This window comes from Verticillium nonalfalfae, assembly GCF_003724135.2.
Source record: "Verticillium nonalfalfae strain VnAa140/NRRL 66861 chromosome Unknown scaffold_142, whole genome shotgun sequence".
Taxonomy (NCBI): Eukaryota; Fungi; Ascomycota; class Sordariomycetes; order Glomerellales; family Plectosphaerellaceae; genus Verticillium; species Verticillium nonalfalfae.
In genome coordinates this window covers 12,820-31,103 of record NW_021167367.1, presented here as the reverse complement: position 1 = coordinate 31,103, position 18,284 = coordinate 12,820, and the positions used below count along the sequence as shown (strand labels likewise).

Sequence of the window (18,284 nt, the reverse complement as noted above, 5' to 3'; positions counted from 1 at the left end):
AGGTACCTTCAATACCTTACCTACCTGCCTCCGTTTGGCCCTAGGTATGCTCAGCTCCAGCTTCATGGTCCGGGAACTCTTCAACACGCCCGGAAGCAGCCTGCTCCAAAGAAAAAAAAAAAAGAAAAAGAAAGCAAGCGCCGGCCGTTTGAGTCAAACCTGCAAGAGCATGTCCATCACTGTTCGTCCAGCATCATGCACGCCGCCAATGACATGGGGCTGAGCCTGGGGACGGACAGACATCTACCGAACGGGAGCTGCACAGAGCTGCACAGAGCTGCACATAGCTACACAGAGCTACACCGAACAATCAGGCCGATTACTCCAAGCCCACACGACAAAGCTGTCTGACGTTATTAAGGATAGTGAAAGCGCTAAAACCCGAGTCATCATCTACGTGCCGAGGTGGCAACGCACCAGGCTGTCGTGGTCAACCTCGTCTGCTCAGTTGTATGTACAGCCTCAGGCTCGGTGGATGACTCGACGCCGATGCCCGTGTCATGCTGCCTATGCACATGCGTCCGTCGTCTCCCGCCTGCTGTAATCAGCCATCCTTCATGATGACCCCATAATCCTGCCGTATGCATCCTCCACCTCGCCCGCCAGCTCCAACAGCGAAACAATGACGATCTGATGTGTCAGGTTCGGCATGCGATCCCTGTGCAGCCCAATCCACTCCAGCGGCGGCGTCGCCTCGCCCATGTCCCGGAGCTGCGGCGTCTCGATGATGGCCGGCTCCAGCGCCACGTAGTCGTACTTGGACTGCGGCACGTTGACCTCGGCCGTGATCTTCTGCTGTTGCTGCTGCTGCTGCGCCGACAGCGACGATCGCGGAGACCCGCCCATCGCCTGTCCGCCGTCCTCCGAGTCCGCTGCCTCCGGCACGCCCGTCACCTTGATCGCCGCCAGTGGCAGCGGCAGCTCCTTGCCCCACGTCTGCTCCAGCGACTTTGCATGTTTTGCCCACATGCCCCTGATGTAGCTGATGCGCGAGTAGTTCCAACCCACCTCCACCTTGCCCCCAAACGCACTCTTGAACGTGTATTCGATACGGTTCCCGTCTGGCCGCTGCCACGTCTGCATAATGGCCTCCAGCTTGGGCACCTTCAGAATGGTTCCGCCGCGCGATCCAGTGGCCCGGGCAACCACGTCCTCTACCGTAATCTCACTCAACGTCTTCGGCGCTTCACTGTTGCGCACCCCAGCGAGTCCTATCCGGAGCTGGCCCAACGTCAGGTCGAGGATGCTGTGGATCCTTCTCTGCTCCATGCTCGCCGCGAATCTTGCGTGTGCGTCAAGTGCCTCGATCTTGAAGACCTGATGATCCGAGAACGTATTCGGGAAGATGCCTAGGTTCAGCGCCTTCAATGTCACGACCACGTCCGTGTCCAAGGAGATGGGCGACTTTGCCAGAGTGTCGTCGACTGGCAATTTGGGCGGCGCCGAGGTCTGAGGAGATGATATCGTCGTGCTGCTATTGCCGCGAGACCGGCGCCTCATGAACTTTTCAATCTCCTTCAGAGATGTCTCAAAATTGGCCCGCCGCTCCTGGATCAGCTTTTGTACAGCTTGGTAGAGCGACAGCCCCTGCGCCGCCGAGTTGGTCGTGCCAAAGATCTGCACCGCATCGCCATCGAAGATGGCCACGAGTCGGTCGCCGCTCCCTTCAAGACTGCGACGCACATTGTACATCAAAAACTCAAGTGAAGTAATGTCCGCAACCAGGAACGCCTGGTAGTCAAAGGCAGCCTTGACACGGAATTGACTGAAGCCGATGGAAGCCTGGATCATGGGGGTCTCATTGAGCGCTGCCTCACGCTCAGGCCACTGGATCGAAGTGCGGAGCTTGAAGTTCTGCAGTTCAACGAAGCCGCTGAGCCTGCCAGTGCAGTCGATTCCTACCTTGTCGATCCCGAGACAGAGGTTTTGCTCCCAGTCTGACGTCTTCTTCGAGGACACCCAGAAGTTGTTGATCTTGAAGGCAGACTTTCCTATTGCCTGACCAAGGTCGACACTGACGTCCAGTGACGTGATGGATATCGTGGCCGTCCATGGGAAGGCGGCTGTTGCGGCTACCTGCTGGTAGCGCTGGACAAGGTGTCCCTGAGATGTCTCGGTAGTCAGCTTGGCCACTGGCGCAGCGGATCCCTGGCGGAGCTCCTTGGGGTACCAGATCTCGCGGAAGAGTAAAAAGTCCTGAAGCTGCTTGGCGTTGATCGACATGTTCATCGGGCTAACCTTGAGAATGGCGGAAACTCCGCTCGTGCCGCTGACATGCTTGCTGTTCATAAAGGAGAGCACGATGGACTCAACCTCAAAGCTAGCTGTCGACTCTCTGGAATAAACATGTTGGACGGACACTGTCAGGTTGGTGAAGGCGCCGGATATGGCGAAAAAGTTGCCTTGCTCCACAGATCGTACTGTATTTGCGGTGAAGTAGATGTCATCGAAGCAAGCGGTGGCGGCCACGCGGGCGATAGGCTGACAACTGAGTGAAAATTCTTGACGACAGATGCGAAGGCCAAGATTCAACTTCAGACGACCCAGAACAGCATTGGGGTCGGCTGTCAGAATGTTATCCTCGTTGCTGACCTCTGCTTTCAGCTGGGGTAGTGACGTCTGCGCGCTTGGACTCGTGTCGTCCCCGACAACTTCTTTCACACTCGACATAATCTCCATGATGAGGGGCACGACGGAAGGGTACAGGGTGTTGCTCGACGCATCGACCTTGATCTCTCCGTAGAGTGCGGGATCTTCTTGGTCGTTGTCTCTGTATTCGATTTTGCAAGCCACGCCAGGGCTTCGAAGAACAGTACTGCTTCCCGATTCGTCAGGGTTGAATTGTCCGTATTTTCCGCCCGCCGCAGACTGGCGTAGGATTCTTGAGGTTCGGTTCCCCCCCGTTGCCTTCTTGCCCGAAACGTGGACGACGGCACCGGCAAAGTCAGCATCGACGAGCAGAGATTCGAATCCTTTTTTGCCAAGAATGCCAGCCGGCCGCAGTGTGGGGGTTTCGATTCGCGGGGCTCCTCGCTTTTCCCCGTCGGGCTTGGTATGAGTTGTGCTCATGATCCAGTCCTCAGATGCCTTTTGCACGTTGCTGATGGACAAGGTTATCGAATCTTTCAAGTTGGCCACCGGAATGATGAAACCAGATGTGAGGCGCAAATCAAGGGACTTGCCAACCGCTTGACATGCCAGACGCCTCGCAGTAGGAGTGGAAACATAGGCAATGTTGAAGACTACTTCAGGAAGAAGTGCAGAGTGTCGAGAGCGCATCCGTGGGTCCTGGCCAGGCGGGACCATCTGAAGTTGAAAGTCTTCGATAGTGAGGCGTGCCGAGTTGGCTTGGCGCGTGCCAAAACTGATGAGCTTGATTGAAAGAATAAGATCCTCTTTATCGAGGGAAGGCATCTCTACGGCGTCGCCGACGAACCAGCTGATTTGGGTGTCCTGAATCTCGAACTGGTAGACCAGCGATGACAGGAAAGAGTCGATCAGGTCAGGGGGCTCAGCCTGTTCCTCGTCGTTGAGAGCAATGCGCGGTTTAGGCTGTCGAATCTTGCGTAGGTACTCGAGTTCGCGTGAGGTGTCCAGGTCTTTGATCTTGCCGCCCATGTAACCAAGAATCTCCATTACTGTCGAGATTGTCTCTGGTGACAGTTGAATGTCCAGTCCATCGCTTTTGAAGTTGAATGATCTTTCCTCCTCGCCGGCATCAGTATGACGTGTGCTTGCCGATATGAGAGCCCCAAATGTGATGCTACCGCAGGATCTCATTGCGCCCTCGCTACCCTTTTGGATGTCAAACATGATTGACCGTAGATTGACGTGGAGTTCCGGTTGCGCAAGAATCGGACGGTGTGCATCATGTCTGTTGGCCACTTCCAAGTGCATTCTGTCAAGACTGAAGCATAGGTATGCTAGATCATGTTCTCCTGACTTGAGAGGCGTATTGCCGAAGATTTCGAGACCCGCCAAGGTTGCATGAACCGTGTAGACCAGTTTTTGCTTTTGAGTTGGAGGTGATGAGACTTGGGGTTCTTTCACAAGCTTTTCTCGCCCGAAAATATCCGTCGCGTGCTCCTGTATGGACTTGATTTGCTCTTGCGCCTCATTCAGGGTATTGGATATTTGAGGACGGTTGAGGGCACCGAGAAGGCTATAGACGGCAGATGCATCGAGCTGTATCAGCTCAACGGAGGCGAACACGGTCACAGAATGCTCGGTTGGACCCATGCGACTCTTGATTCGGCCGTTTGTTGGCGGAATACGAAGAAGAGAGATGCTTCGCGGCTGATTGTTGACATTGACTCGGAAGTCGTGTTGATTTTCCTTGATGTCAAAGTCAAAAATGAGCTCCTTACCGAAATTCGCCGCTACAGCAGCCCGAGAGACGACTCCTGACAAATTATACGTGAGGGACTGGAGTAGTGGCACGCTGATGTCATACTCATCAAGGAACATTGCCACATTGACTCTGAAGGATGACATCCTTTCCGCAATGCTGTGGTCATCGCTGTGTGTCGGCGGGCTAGATGGAAGCTGCTCTTTCAACTGGTAAAGCTGGGCAAGCTCATCTTTGACCAAAACATCGACGACTTCGAGGAGCACTATTGGGTCTTGCCGCACCACAAGGGTGAGGGACTGGCTGCTTGCTGTTGACTTAATTGTGTGACAGGACACGACGTCAAGCTCTTGCAATTCGTGGGAGATGAAGACACTCGGGTTGCGTAGCTGGAACATGCCCAGCAGTTGGGAGCGGTGGTGGAGCCTGGAGGTGACAGCGTCACAGCTCAGTATGAAATTCAGCGAGGTGCTTTCATCTTCGAGCGAATGGGTGAGCAAAGACGCCTTGAGATTGTTTCCCAAGATTTTTGCACTCAGGTTGATCGTATCAACTTCGACTGACCCCCTCGAGAGAGCCATGACAACATGCATCGGTGGACGAGCCTGCACGTCACTCGTGCGGTCCGGTGCTGCTTCCGTGGAAGTTTGACTTGCAGGACTGTCTCGCCGCCTAGATCCGTTGTACAGCCGGAGTAAAACATCCGCGAGCTCGCATAGTTCCCAGTTGAGGTTGATTGCCGCATCGTTGCAGTTGATATTGAGGACAGGCATGTCTTCGGGTTCAGTCGTCTTGCGGGCTGTGTCTTTTGGCTTCTTCTCAAGTCTCGCAGTCAGATCTGATAGGAACAGCCTGTTTTGTTTCGGACCAGGATCTAGAATCAATTGGACTTCTCTGAGCCGGAAAGCAACCAGCAAGGGAATCATTGGCTGTGGAGTGTTTCCATGGTCAGGAGCTCCTCCGAAAACGCTGGCGATGAGCTGAGAGCCAGAAATATTGTCCAAATCCCACCCACGCCAGCGTTGAAAAGAGCTAATCACCTGCTCCCTCGCATGCGGCGGTACAGTGATGGTACTGCTTAAAGAGTTATAAAGCAGACGGTCCCGGACTGTGGCAGGGAGCCAGACGTATATCTGACGCAGTCGAACGGCTAACTTCCACGCATCAGCAGTCCGTAGATGGCCAGCCGCGGACCGCAAAACAGCTGATGGGCGGACAAGGAACGTCGGATCAGGCGCTGTCTGCCCCTCCGTCACTAATGTGTGTATCAAGAGCTTCATCCGCCGTTCATGGTGAGCTACCGTTTCGCTCAGTAATGCACCCAATTCGGAAGCCACTAAACCGGTCCGGTGGACAAGCGACGCGAGGTAGTCGACTTTTCCAGACGCTGTACTGCTTCTGATAGCATCAATTTCTCCGTCGATGTACGTGACATCTTTGGACCCGACGGAGAGCACCACGCGATCAACTTCTGCCATGACCGCGGCTTGATTCTCGGCAAGTCCAGGCGAGCGCTCCGCAACTGAAGCTTCGGCAGAGCCGAGTCTCAGCATGAGGGACGTCTTTGTCTGCGCTGCTGTTGATCGTCCTTTATCAAGAGACTGCGCTGTTTTCGATGCTGATCGTGATGTTAAAGCAAGTTGCGAAAAGGTGATGTCGTACTGATCACAGGCATTTTGAGCCGCTTCAGGGTTATCATTTTCTGCATTGAGGAAGCGAATGCTTGCTCGCGGAATTTTAAGTAGTACATCTTTGATGTGACTTTTGACCTTGGCCTGTTTCTGTTCGTCGACCAAATTTGTAACAGCATTCATCTGAAGAGAGTCCAAAATGTCCTCTGGGTCCGTCGGCTGTAAAGCTGCAATCAGCCCTGAGACGTAGCGCACTGATACTGGGTTCAAGCACGCCGTGATACCTGAAGGTAGTTCGATAATTGTACTCGAATAAGCGTTGTCGTCACTGAGAACATCAGTATCAACATCATCGAGGCCGAATGTTGTTGCGTCGCCATCTGCGTCGAGGTCTCTCAGGTCAAGACTGGGAGCTGCCAATCCGCTTGTCCCTGGTTGAGCATGCTCAAGAGGGAAGTGAGGAGGATGGAACTGGCTGGAAAAAGCCATGGATGAGTGTTGATCTCGACCATGACTCTCGCCTAACATGCCATACACTGACGGCTGACGGCCAGTAGATGCTGAGAGGTCCCTTCGTGATCTGCCGATTGATCCAGAAGGGGTCATGGCTCTACTATCTCGGAAGGAGTGGTTTGACTTGGGATATCCCGCCAACAGCCGCGTCTTGTCTGTGGAAACATTGCTGTCGTTGCTGGTTGCTGTGGATATGGACAAGAACGAGCTTTTGTGGCGAAGGCTCCGGGAATTGTTTGACGGAATCGTGGACGCTCGAGAGCTCGACTGCTCATCATCATGTTCCATCACCGCGGGATCGGGAACGACGGGAGGAGCTGTCGCTGGCGCATCGATGGGATCTGGGACCAGCTCGTCAAGGAGACCCGGCAGAAGAAGAAAATCAGTCCTGTGTGTCCGTTGATCCTCTCTTCGGACCAGCTCCTGCTGCAATTTACGCTCTTCAGAGAAATTGAACTTGCGGCCCACGATGGCCACATGAATGGTCGCCTTCAGAAGAGCGTCGGCTTGTAGATTATGTGGAAGCCTCGATCTTTGTCTGGCGGCTGCCTCAGAGTTGACGCAGGATACTTGAAGGTTGGGGATCCGGATATCTGCGCGTTTCGAGTAGTGCGTCCGCGCCCAGTCGTTGAATTTGACGTCGATAGTCTCAGTAGAAAGCAAGAATGCCGCTTCCTCCACATGAAGCCAAACTCGAACCGACTGGACTGCAACACGGAGAAACGTGACATCGTACATAACGATGGAGGAATATGGTATCAAAGCGTTCTCGTCGTCGTCAAACTCAAACCCAAAGACTTGACCACCGCGCATAAGAGCCGCCAAGAAGTCGGCTGTACATTCGCCTGTTACAGTTCCAACAGAAAGGTCCCAATTGCAGAGATACGTTGGCTCTGTTGGCGGCAGTCCAAAGAGGCGATGACCATAGATTCCTAAGCCGTCGATAAAAAGTTGCGTACTACTTGTAGCACTGATGGGTGTCTCCATTCCCGAATCACTAGTACCTAGTGATAGATTCAAAGGACTCACAGCGAGTTCCAAATCCATATAATAGTTAGTAAACCGCAGATCAGCAGTGATGCTGGCAGTCTCGACTTGGATGTTGCGTTTTGTAGACCATAGATTTGCGGGTATCAGCAATCGTGTGTCATCGACCCGAACATGGAGGACCACATCAAGGTCATTGGACTTTTTCGGTGGTGGTCGGAGTGCTGCCTCCGCCTCTGGGTCGCGCTCTCTTAGCTGCAATGTCTCTTGGTACTCGTCCAGTGTTTTGAAATGAACGTCGTCTCCAAAGTAGTTATCTTTCAGCTTCAAAGCATATCTTATAATGAAGCCATGTATCGTAGCCGTGGGAGATTGGCCCGAGACGTTTAGAGTAAGTATGTCTGTGTTAGCAGGCGAGGTAGTTGCATTGTAGGTGTAGCCACCATTGACTGTCAAATTTTCGCCCTGTCCAACCTCCTTGGAAGTAAGGAATGACGCTTGTGTGTTCCAGGGGGGTACGTGCAATGCGAGTGAGAAGGACTCCGCTTTGATATCGAAGGGGATTGTATTCTTGCTGGGCCGGTACTTGTCGATAGGAATGCAGACTTGAGATGCGAGAACAGGAGTTGACAGCACGAGATATGCATTGTCGTCCAGATCTGTAGGTTTGTTAATGATGTTGCCATCGTTGACGTTTAGGTAGAGTTTGAAGTTTCTGAGATCGATGTTCATATTGTAGCGGAAAGGAGTGAACACCAGATACTCCGCAGGCGGGCCGCTAGCCCAGTCGTCAACGAGATCAATGAGCAAGAAAACATGATCCCTGAGTAGGAACAATTCCATGTCGTTTGCTGAGACGTTGAAGTGCCAGGACCGTAGAGCATTCCAACTCAACGGAGTCGAAAGATCACAGCGTACTCGCTGTGCCCCTGAACGCCACAGCAACTCGTGATTGACACTACTGGAGAGTTCAGTGCCTGGTAAATCTAGGTCAAGGCCCATCTTGTAGCCATGCGTGCCAGCAACCGAGTCCATTGAGTAGGAAATCGTGGCATTCGCAGCAATCTTGAAATCCAGCCAGCCGGCGGGCCGGAGGGGGGCCGCGTCTCCCTTGCTGTGTTTCTTGGCCTTCGCCCTCTGCTTTCTGGTTTGGTGCGGACGATCATCCTTGGTAGTCGGCTCTTTACCCTTCCATCGCCAATTCTTGGAAGTCTCTCTGGTCGGTATTCTTAGTGTCAATTCTTCTTCTAGCTCCACATAGAGCTTGAACTGTGTTGAAACACGGAAGGCGCCCGTAGGCAGGGGCTTTGCTGGCGTGGCATCTTTCGATAATCCCGGCAAGAAGACCCGTTGCAAATCTGCTCTTCGGCGATCTGCCCACGGCCCGTAGTTGGCAGTGCCACCCTTGAGAGACAGGTTGATGCCCCATTCTGGGGATGTAGCGCCATTAATGTTCGAAATGGCATTTCCTTTGTTTATCCGTCGACTGGCCAATTCGTCGGTGATCCTGGCGGGAGAATCCCAGTATACAGTCAGGGTTGCCTCTGGACTGTCGATTAAAGTTGTCGCTGCTGCATATTCCACGTTCGACCATCGCGTCTTTGAATCCCGATCGTCGTCATCCAAATAGCGAGCGAGTCCTTGCCACTGGCCCGAAGACGGAACGTGCGTTGCTGTCGCCCCGGCCGTGGCTCCCGAGTCAACGAAAAAGGACTCAACGGATTTGCGCCAGTACGGAACAAGATTTCGAAGCCTTCCGAGGGTACGCCGCTTGTGACGCATGAGGAAACCGGCCTTGACAAAGTGATGGCTACCCTGGGGCTCCTGCTTGCCCTTGCTGGCTCTCACAACTTGGTCTTCTTTGTAGTCCTCGTTGTCTTTCATCTCAATCACGGGACGATCAAATTTGATCTTGAATACTTGCCTGTATGGATCAGGGCCTTTGGTGGCAGATGCGTTTACTTCACCTGTCAATGAGTTGGCTTTCACTACCATAATAGCCTTCGTGTTTTCATTCCCAACCACAAGTGCTGCCTTCTGGCAAGTGATGTAGATCGGGAACAATTGCAGCATGGCAGGTAGGTCAGATTGAGATTCTGCCGACGTCCTCGAGCCCGTGTACAAATCTGAAGAGCTGGAGCGACCGGTCGAAGAGCGTTGCTGTGGGCTGTTCCATTCGGGTGAATCCGGTGCACCAGGCGTGCTGGAGGTGTTCTTGGCCCCGTGGTTGCTGACTGGTACTGGCTGAATCTCATCTCCCAGCTTTTCGGACAACTTGGAGCCTCGATTACGCAAGTTCGCGGTCGTCTCCTCGCTTGTCCCTGTTGTTGCGGCATCCTCAGTTTTGTTTCCTGTCAGACCTGCCAGAATACCGTCATACACAGGCGTCCGGTTGTAGACAAACCATTCAAGGCCAGCCACTGTGACGGTAATACGACAAGGCAGCTCCTTCTTATTTTCCCCCTTTTTGGGAGACTCGCCTCCCAGTTGATGCTCATTCCTCTTAGAGTCTTTTATGTCCACGTCCCTGACACGGCGCAGCCAGTATCTCCAAGTGATATAGCCGTGCTGTATGTGGAAGGCCTCGTTGTTTCCATGGTATTTGAGACCGGTGAAGAAAATGCGGCCGCCGAGGAGTGATATTTGTAACGCCTGGATATCAATGTGTATTCGGTGTTTGTGCCATGACCAAGCCCTGATACCCTTGGATATGGACCAGCTGAACACTCTGTTGAAGTAAAGCAGGAAGAAGATGGCTCTGGTGTTATGTCAGCGCCGATTGCGGTTCTGGTTCGTGGCGCAAAGGAGTACATACAATACGCTAGCTAGAATGATGAATCCGAGAAAGGCGCTGCGAGGAACGTGTCAGCACTGGCTCGTTGTCGCGAAGCACTGGCTCGTTGTCGCGATGTAGCCGCGGAACATACCCATTGAAGCGTGGCAAGGTTTCGGGGATTCGGTTGAAGTCGTTTGGAGAGTCGGCGTCGGCCATCTTTATGTACACACTGCGTGTCACGCAACAGCACAGCTGGCTAGACCTTCAGCTCACTGCCCGCGTCGATCAGTCGGCTCGTGTAGTCCTCCCGTCTGCCATTGCTCGGAGAGTCGGCCGATGCGGATGCTGGCTCTGGACTAAAGTGGGTGTGGTTCGTTGTTTCTCAGGACAACGTGTATCCATTGACCAAGAAATTCGTGTGGTCGGGTTGCATGTCGGGTTTCTGTCAGTGGACGCTGCTTCTGGTGTTCGTTCGAATGTTCTCCCTGAAGCTGTTGTCGATCGCTTCAACAGAACAACGCCTTGACTGAGCCACGAGCCACTCGGAACAGACACCTTCAGACCTTGGACGTCCAGAGTGCTGGGATGACGCGCTGGGCATGAGGTTCCACGCTAACGACCCCCGGAGCTTTAGCTCAAGCACCTAAAGGCAGGTACGTGAGGTCAGGTACGTACCTAATTACCCCACGCGACAGGCGCAACCAGTGACCTGTGACTTCAACACAACCAGAAGGGCGCCAAGCACCAGCTCCTAAGGTAGCTGTCGCATCATCTCGTGGCCATCGTCATCTATCATCACTTGCATCTTAAGCTGCTGCCTGACTGAATGATTTGACCTCCACGCTTCGCCCAAACCCAAGACACAGCCACATTTTCAGTCATCGGAATACTGCCATGACTGAAGGCGCAGAATAACGAGAGACGATACTCGCATCGACACATCCATCTCGCTCGGCATTAAACATGGCTGGTGGTACTGGTCAGAAGCTCACGACTGCGACGACGATAGTCGCAGGCGTCGCAGCTCTGGTCGCCACGCTTCTTTCTATTGTGTAAGCTCTATGGCAGTGCTTCCAAGTTGACGCTATGGATATGTGGCTAACTAGATCGTTGTGCGTAGATCCATCACTCTTCAGGCGTTCGTTCTACCCCGACACCCCCTCGTTCGAACTTCGATTAACGTCCGAGATATACAGCAAGAACTACCGAAAGCCTCTTCTGCAACGATATGTGGTTCGAATCCTGTTGATGTAGGATTCCTTCCTGCCCCAGCGCGTCTGTTGTGCTGAACTTAACCCGTGAAATAGGGTGCCCATATATTCCATCGCTTCGTGGACAAGCATGATCTCGTTGAAGGCCGCGCAGTTCGTTGATCCCGTTCGCGATATTTATGAGGTACGTCTACACTGCTGCTCCACGCGTCGCTGCCCCCCATCTCATTATCATGCAAGGCCTTTACGATATACACCTTCTTTCACCTTCTTATCAACTACCTCGGTGGTGAGCGATCCTTGATTATCATGACCCACGGCCGCGAGCCTGTTAGCCACCTATGGCCCATGAACCACGTCCTTCCTCGCGTCGATATCTCGGACCCTCACACCTTCCTGGCTATCAAACGCGGAATCTTGCAATACGCCTGGCTGAAGCCTGTCCTCAGCGTCGCTTCGATCATCATGAAAGCCACCGGCACATACCAAGAGGGCTACATTGGTCTTTCCTCCGGCTATCTCTGGAGTGGTATCGTCTACAACGTCAGCGTGACTCTGAGTCTATACTCACTGGGTTTGTTTTGGGTCTGCATGCACCAGGATCTGTTGCCGTTCCGCCCTGTGCCTAAGTTCCTCTGCATCAAGCTCATCATCTTCGCGTCGTATTGGCAGGGGTTTCTGCTGTCCATTTTGGTGTGGCTGGGTGCTATACCTGACAGTGTTGAGGGCTACACCCCCGACAACCTTGCGGCCGCCATACAGGACGCTCTGATCTGCATCGAAATGCCCGTATTCGCTGTCGCGCATTGGTATGCATTTTCGTGGCATGACTTTGCTGACCAAAACGTTCTCGCCGCACGCATGCCCGTCAAATTTGCCTTTCGTGACGCCTTCGGCATCAGGGATCTCATCGAGGATACGAAGCAGACCTTCTCGGGTGACCAGTACAACTACCGCATATACGATTCAGGTGACAAGATCATGCCGCACGAGGAGTCGCGTGCCAGGCTTGGGAGGCTGAAAGAAGGTATGCGGTACCAGCGCGGTGGCAAGGGCAAGTACTGGATTCCGACGCCCGGTCAGGTCGACCGACAGGTCAACCATGACCTCAATGAACGCGATCCCCTACTATCTGGCACTGCTGGAGGGCCAAGCGAGGAGTACAATTTCGAAAATGGCACATTCCATGACATTGATGAAGAGAACAAAGACCCCGAAGAAGAGGAGCTCTACGCCAAAGCAAGAGAGCTCGAATATGGGGATTGGAATGTAGGTCATTGGTGAACCCTTGCGCAAGATGCGTTCTGACAGACCCAGTACCCCGTCATCACTGCCCATGAACCGCTGCGAGAGCGTTACGCTCGAGCTCCAGACGGCAACTACCGCTACCAGCCCTCCAGGCCGCAGGGCCCGCGCACATACTCACAGAACAGCCATCAGTCTAGCGAGCCAGCCGTCGTCAGCAGCAGGCCGAAGAAGCAGAAACAGAAACAGAAGCAGAAACGCATTCCCGCTCCGAAGCTCTCTGGACAAGGTCTTATCCCCGATCACTCCTCTCCAACCGCTGGCCCAGCAGCGGCCTCCTCAAATGTTTCAACGCCCAGGGTTCAGTCGCCCAAGCCAGTTCATGCGACAGCCGCCGAGAGCGAAAGCACCGAGACAGTTGCTTCTTCCAAGACCAAAGACAACAAGAAGAAGCCGGCAGCTGCACCCCAGAAGCAGGCCACGCCCCACGAGTCCTCGCCGTGGGCGAATAAGGACGAATCGGAAGACGAACCAGATCTACGATTCCGCGTTGGCGATGAGGAGGAGTTCCGTAACGTGTGGGATGGAGGCGACCAGCGCGATCGTTAGCCTGCGTACATCTTGAGCTTTGCACACAGTTAGGTTTGGTCACTATACACAGCGAATGCCGGGTCAGCATAGCGAATAGGCGTTTAGGTCACCTTCCCCATTTTACGTTTCATCAATCATTGTTGGTATTGATATCGCTTGCTGTTGCTACATATTCTTGGGGAAATCGCTTGTGTGCTTGAAGCCTGGTCTACTCGCGTGACACATCTCTATAGGGCTTGCCTGGCTCTGGTGACAACGATCCGCTGCTTGTCCGTTCACTGAGCTCTTGCTCCCCTTGCTGTAAAAGAGGTCGCTGCTGGAAAAGTCGCTCGATCACCCGCGGGCGGGAAGCTGTCCCCGGGACGTCAACGACAGAACTTCCCATCGTCTGGGCGGTATGCTTCTTTCTGCGAGCAAGAAGCCACATGCCAAGAAGGATGGTACCACTCAAAATTGCCAGGCCGGCTACACTAGCGCCGATGGCGATGTATATGGCCCTGAGCTGCGTGTCATCCTGCCCCTCGCTCGATGGTGGTGGTAGTGGACCTTGTCCGACATGTTTGTTTGGAAACTCTACAGGTGGTAGGGGCCTGTATCCTTCACTTGCAGGCGCGGGTGGTAGAGGGCCAGTCGCCCATTCTTTCGCTTCGCGGCCGAGCTCGAACTCCATTGTGCCCCCTTCGGCAAAGACGTCACCCCATGTGACCCAGCTGCGGGTCCATGGTTTTCCGTTGACTTTGAGGGATTGAACGTGCCAAGATTTGTTCGCCTCACCAATGCCCGTCGCTATGATTTGCAGCGTCTTGCCTCCGCTGAGATGGATGGTGAGATCGGAGAACCAGGGCGCGACGATGAGGAATGTGGTCTGGCCGGTCAAAGGGTACATGCCCAGCATACTCCAGAGAAGCCACGACTCCATTGCACCCGCATCTGAATTTCCGGGCAGACCGTCGGGAGTGGGCTTGTAGTACTTGCGGGCGATGAAACGGCTCCTTTCGATGGACAGGTCCGGCCTGCCCACAAAGTTGTACAGATAGGGGGTGCCGAAGCTTGGTTCGTTGCCAGGATTAAATATGGTGTGCCCAAATTGGTCGTTGCCTTTGTACTGACCCGGCTCGAACGTCTTTTCGAGGCGGTCGCGGAAAGTGTGGTTGCCGCCTGCGAGATCAATGAGGTGGGACAAATCGTGATGTGCGTTGAACGAATACTCCCAGGAGAGGCCTTGATAGAGCAGATCTCCCCAGTAGCAGCCGCCGCAGTCCAGAGGGTCGTGATCGAGCCACGCGCCGCTTTTCTCGTCACGCGGACCCAGGAACCCACGAAATCCCAGTGCCTCGAGATCAGGATTCCATTGATTACGCCAGTTGCGGGAGCGGTTGAGGTATATCTCCGCCTCTTCCACCTTGCCTAGCCCAGCGGCAACTTGGTGTAGAGCAAAGTCGTTGACTGAGTATTCGACGGCACGCGTCAGTGAACGAGTGAACTTCGGGGTGATGTATCCATGCTCTAGCCAGTCGGGCAGGGCGCCCCGACCCTCTTTTGTCGAGCCAAAAGGGTCTCGAGGATCGTCGTTGTTATCGGGGGTCACTTCGGCATTTTTCACCATGGCCGCAAAGCCGTCTTCCCAGTTGACCTTGCCCCTGACACCCTTTACGTAGGCATCGGCCAGCACGTTGTCGCTGTTAGATCCGGCTTGTACTGCGCCGTTCCAGAATGAGGAGCGCGCATCAGACACATAGCCCTCGAAGCGGAATATATCGATGAGAGACCGGATAAACTCTTCGTAGGCGGTAGGGTGGATGATGTGCATAAGAGAGGTTGTACAACGAAACGTATCCCAAAAGGTAAAAATGTCGTCGTAATAAGGTTCTTCCGATTTCCATAGCGGGTTCTCGCCCGTCTTATTCTGGGGCAAAAGATGCATAAAATAGAGCGCCGTGTAGAGCTGATTCAGTTTCCGTTCGTCTTTGTCGGTAGACGTCACCTTGCCCAGTATCTCAGTGTTCCATACGTCTCGTGTCTTGTTTCTCAACGTCTCCAGACTTGTGCCACTTGGTATCTCGCGGTCGACGTTTTCACATGCTTGCTGTGCAGAAATGAAAGACACCCCAACTCGAGAAGTGATGTCGGTGTCATCGAAAGCAAAGCTGGCACCAAGCCGCCCGTCGGAGGATTTGATCGTGGCATTGTCGCTTCCAAACATGATGATCTCGTCCGACTTGCGGTCTTTGCTGAGAAATGTCTTCCACGTAGCCTGGCTATCGAAGTAACCACAGAAATAGACGCTCCAGGGTGCTGCCCGGTTCCAGCCCTGGAAATTTCATCAACTTTGTCCTCTAAACACATCGGCAGGATCGGACTCACATTGTCATATGTTCCATGCCCGGTATATCTGGTTTGCATGTTTCCATCCTGCTCTACGGTGATGCTCCCACCTAGGTAGTTCTGCCCGAGACCCTGACCCCGATATGATGGCAGAACATGGGAGACATCGACAACGATCTGGGCGTCAGTTCCGTCTTTGGGGAATCGGTACCTAAACATGCCCGCCCTGTCGGTGGCTCCTAGCTCGACAACCACCCCAGATCCTAGCGATGCCTTGTAGTAACCTACTTCCGTCACATCACCATGCTTTCTGGTGGCTGTAACTCCAAGCATTGGATTGGAAATATCGCCGACCACTGGCATCTGGCTGACGACTCCGTATTTGGGTGCTCCGCCGGTGCCATGTTCGTGGAGCATGGAGAAGCCAGTAAACTCGCCATCGGGCTGGAATCCAGAGTAACTGTCTCGTCCGTTTTCGAGATCAGGTCCGAGTTTGACCATACCAAATGGTCGCGACACTCCTGGGAAAGCGTTGCCGCCTTTCACGGTCCCTGTCTTGACCAAGCGTGTTAGTAGCGTGCTATGGATTGGCTAAGAAACAACGATTATCAACGAAGCCTTACATCTGTCAAGACATAGCTTGAAAGGTCGTGACGTCTTTTGCTCGCAGATACTGTAGCAACTGTAGCTAGCAAGAAAATACCAACGAATAACATGACGATGGCTGGCAAGTGAAATGTCCGCAGAGCAGTGATGGAACCCTTCGCGCCCAAGTTCTCTTGTTTGCGCAAGATAGTTGGTGTAGCTCAAGGTTTGCAACTGACCACGCAGCAGATTCTTGTCCCGCAAGCAGACATCAAGACACTCGAAGGCCGCTGAGAACAAGCTCGCGAGATATGCCTGTGCACACAGGTGGGCCCAGTCTCTGTCAGATGTGTAGAAAGGCTCGCGAATTCCGTGTGATGTTCAATCAAAGCCTGTGGTTGCGAATCAATCGGCGTGTGGACACAGGCAAGCCAGATATAATGGCCATGTTGTGAGAAGAGGGATGAACGGAGGTACGGCACCAGAGTAATAGGGATAGAGGCGACGAGGTAATGTACAAGAACTGGATAAGCTATGGCCAGTCACGGCCGACCGCCCATAGGACTTGGCCTGATTTACGTCTGGCTACATGATAGCCAGGCGGCAGCCTGGGCTTCCATGCCGTTTGCCCGTTCTGGCCGCTACATTTTTTGACAAAGATGGGCGGATGGTGAGAGGTTTGGGGACTCTTGGCTTGACATGCCATGGCTGCACACCCACAAAACCGTCAGCCCAGGCTAGACGAAGACGCGGCACTTCCACAACGACAAATCAGGGGGGAAATTCAAGGTGGGGAGGGGAGGGGGCTGGAATGTTGGTTGTTCCTGGGGGTGGCGTGTAGAGCAGTTGACGAGACAAGTTCTTTGCTTGTGTCAAGCAGTCCGATCATCGAGCTTCTTAGTTTGTCGACCTGATGCGCCTCGTCGTTAGCATCTCAAGAATCCCATGTTGTAAGAGGATTGAAGGCAGACAGAGATTCAGGCTGTGCTTGCTGTGCCGCCGATGACCCTGGTGGGCTATTTCCCTTTTCGTCTTGTCCTGCCTAACGTGGTAAGCAGGAAGGAGGCTTAGGAGTGTGGGATGCTGAGCGTGAGTAAATACAGCATGAGGCACAGAAACCTGCATCAGTTGGCCCCCAGGCGACCCGAGTTTCGCGCCCCGGACTACTAAGCTGACACCAGCTGTGGTTAAAATCGTGGCAGGGCCAGGGGACTGGCCAATAACCTGGCGATGCCGAGACTCCGGAAATAGGGCCAAGATGTTGGCGGTCGAATCCTCCTCAACTCCAGGGCGCCGTTACGACCACGTGCCGAGCTTAACCTGTCCACCAAGCAATCTGCGGCCCGTGACAGCTACGCTATTCGTGTTGAGGCAGGGCATCTGGTTGCTGGATAAGCCTCATAGACGCTTTGCAGCCAGTTTGCCACCATTTGTGCCCACTTGCTCGTCCAAGATAGCACTTGTGTATGGCCGACGCACTACTCTGGCCGAGAAGAGGTATTCGCAGGGCCTCTCCACGGCCCCCGAAACAAGCAGGGTTTGGTAATAAGGCTGGGCCCGCGATGCTGCCGAACGCCGATACGAGAGATCCCGCTTTTCTTTCATTGGGGGCGTCGCAAGGATCAGCTTGTTGATATAGTCAGGGTCCTCGGCTAGCAGCACAATGAGATGATGGCCATGAGAGCCGTTCGGGTGGCCGTGGTCTTGCTCGAGTCATCACTGCTCTTCTCTTGTCAAGGCCGTTCCCAAGCAGCATCAACAACCATTTCATGGCATTTCATGGGCCAGCTGGCCGGGCAGCGATCTGGGGAACTGCTAGCAATGTGACAGTGCGCTACAGGCATGCATCACGGTCAGCACATGACACGCCAAACTGGTAACCACGTGTTCGAGTGCGTGGGTCACCGCATTACTCAGCTGATCGATGGGCATTTCGACAGGCACGTGATCCGATCTGTTCCGAAGGGTACGCGGATAAACCTGACCAATGGCCTGTCCCACTTCACCCCCACCGGATTATCTTCCCAACCTCCAGGGTCCAGTCGAATCATCCCAAAATGGGGAGCGGTCAG

The 18,284-nt window shown here is 53.8% G+C and overlaps 2 protein-coding genes across 2 annotated transcripts; both read right to left on the bottom strand.

Annotated features, from left to right (window-relative positions):
• Positions 1-555: 555 nt before the first annotated feature.
• On the bottom strand, positions 556-10,471 carry D7B24_001929 (uncharacterized protein; the record flags this gene model as incomplete). Its single annotated transcript, XM_028636147.1, has 3 exons — positions 556-10,237; positions 10,295-10,330; positions 10,407-10,471. 3 exons carry the CDS (start codon positions 10,469-10,471, stop codon positions 556-558), a joined length of 9,783 nt encoding a protein of 3,260 aa, XP_028491565.1.
• Positions 10,472-13,510: 3,039 nt separating this feature from the next.
• Positions 13,511-16,128, bottom strand: D7B24_001928 (uncharacterized protein; the record flags this gene model as incomplete). The annotated part of the gene is made up of 2 exons (XM_028636146.1): positions 13,511-15,613; positions 15,667-16,128. The coding sequence occupies 2 exons, from the start codon at positions 16,126-16,128 to the stop codon at positions 13,511-13,513; spliced, it is 2,565 nt and encodes an 854-aa protein (XP_028491564.1).
• Between the last annotated feature and the right edge of the window lie 2,156 nt (positions 16,129-18,284).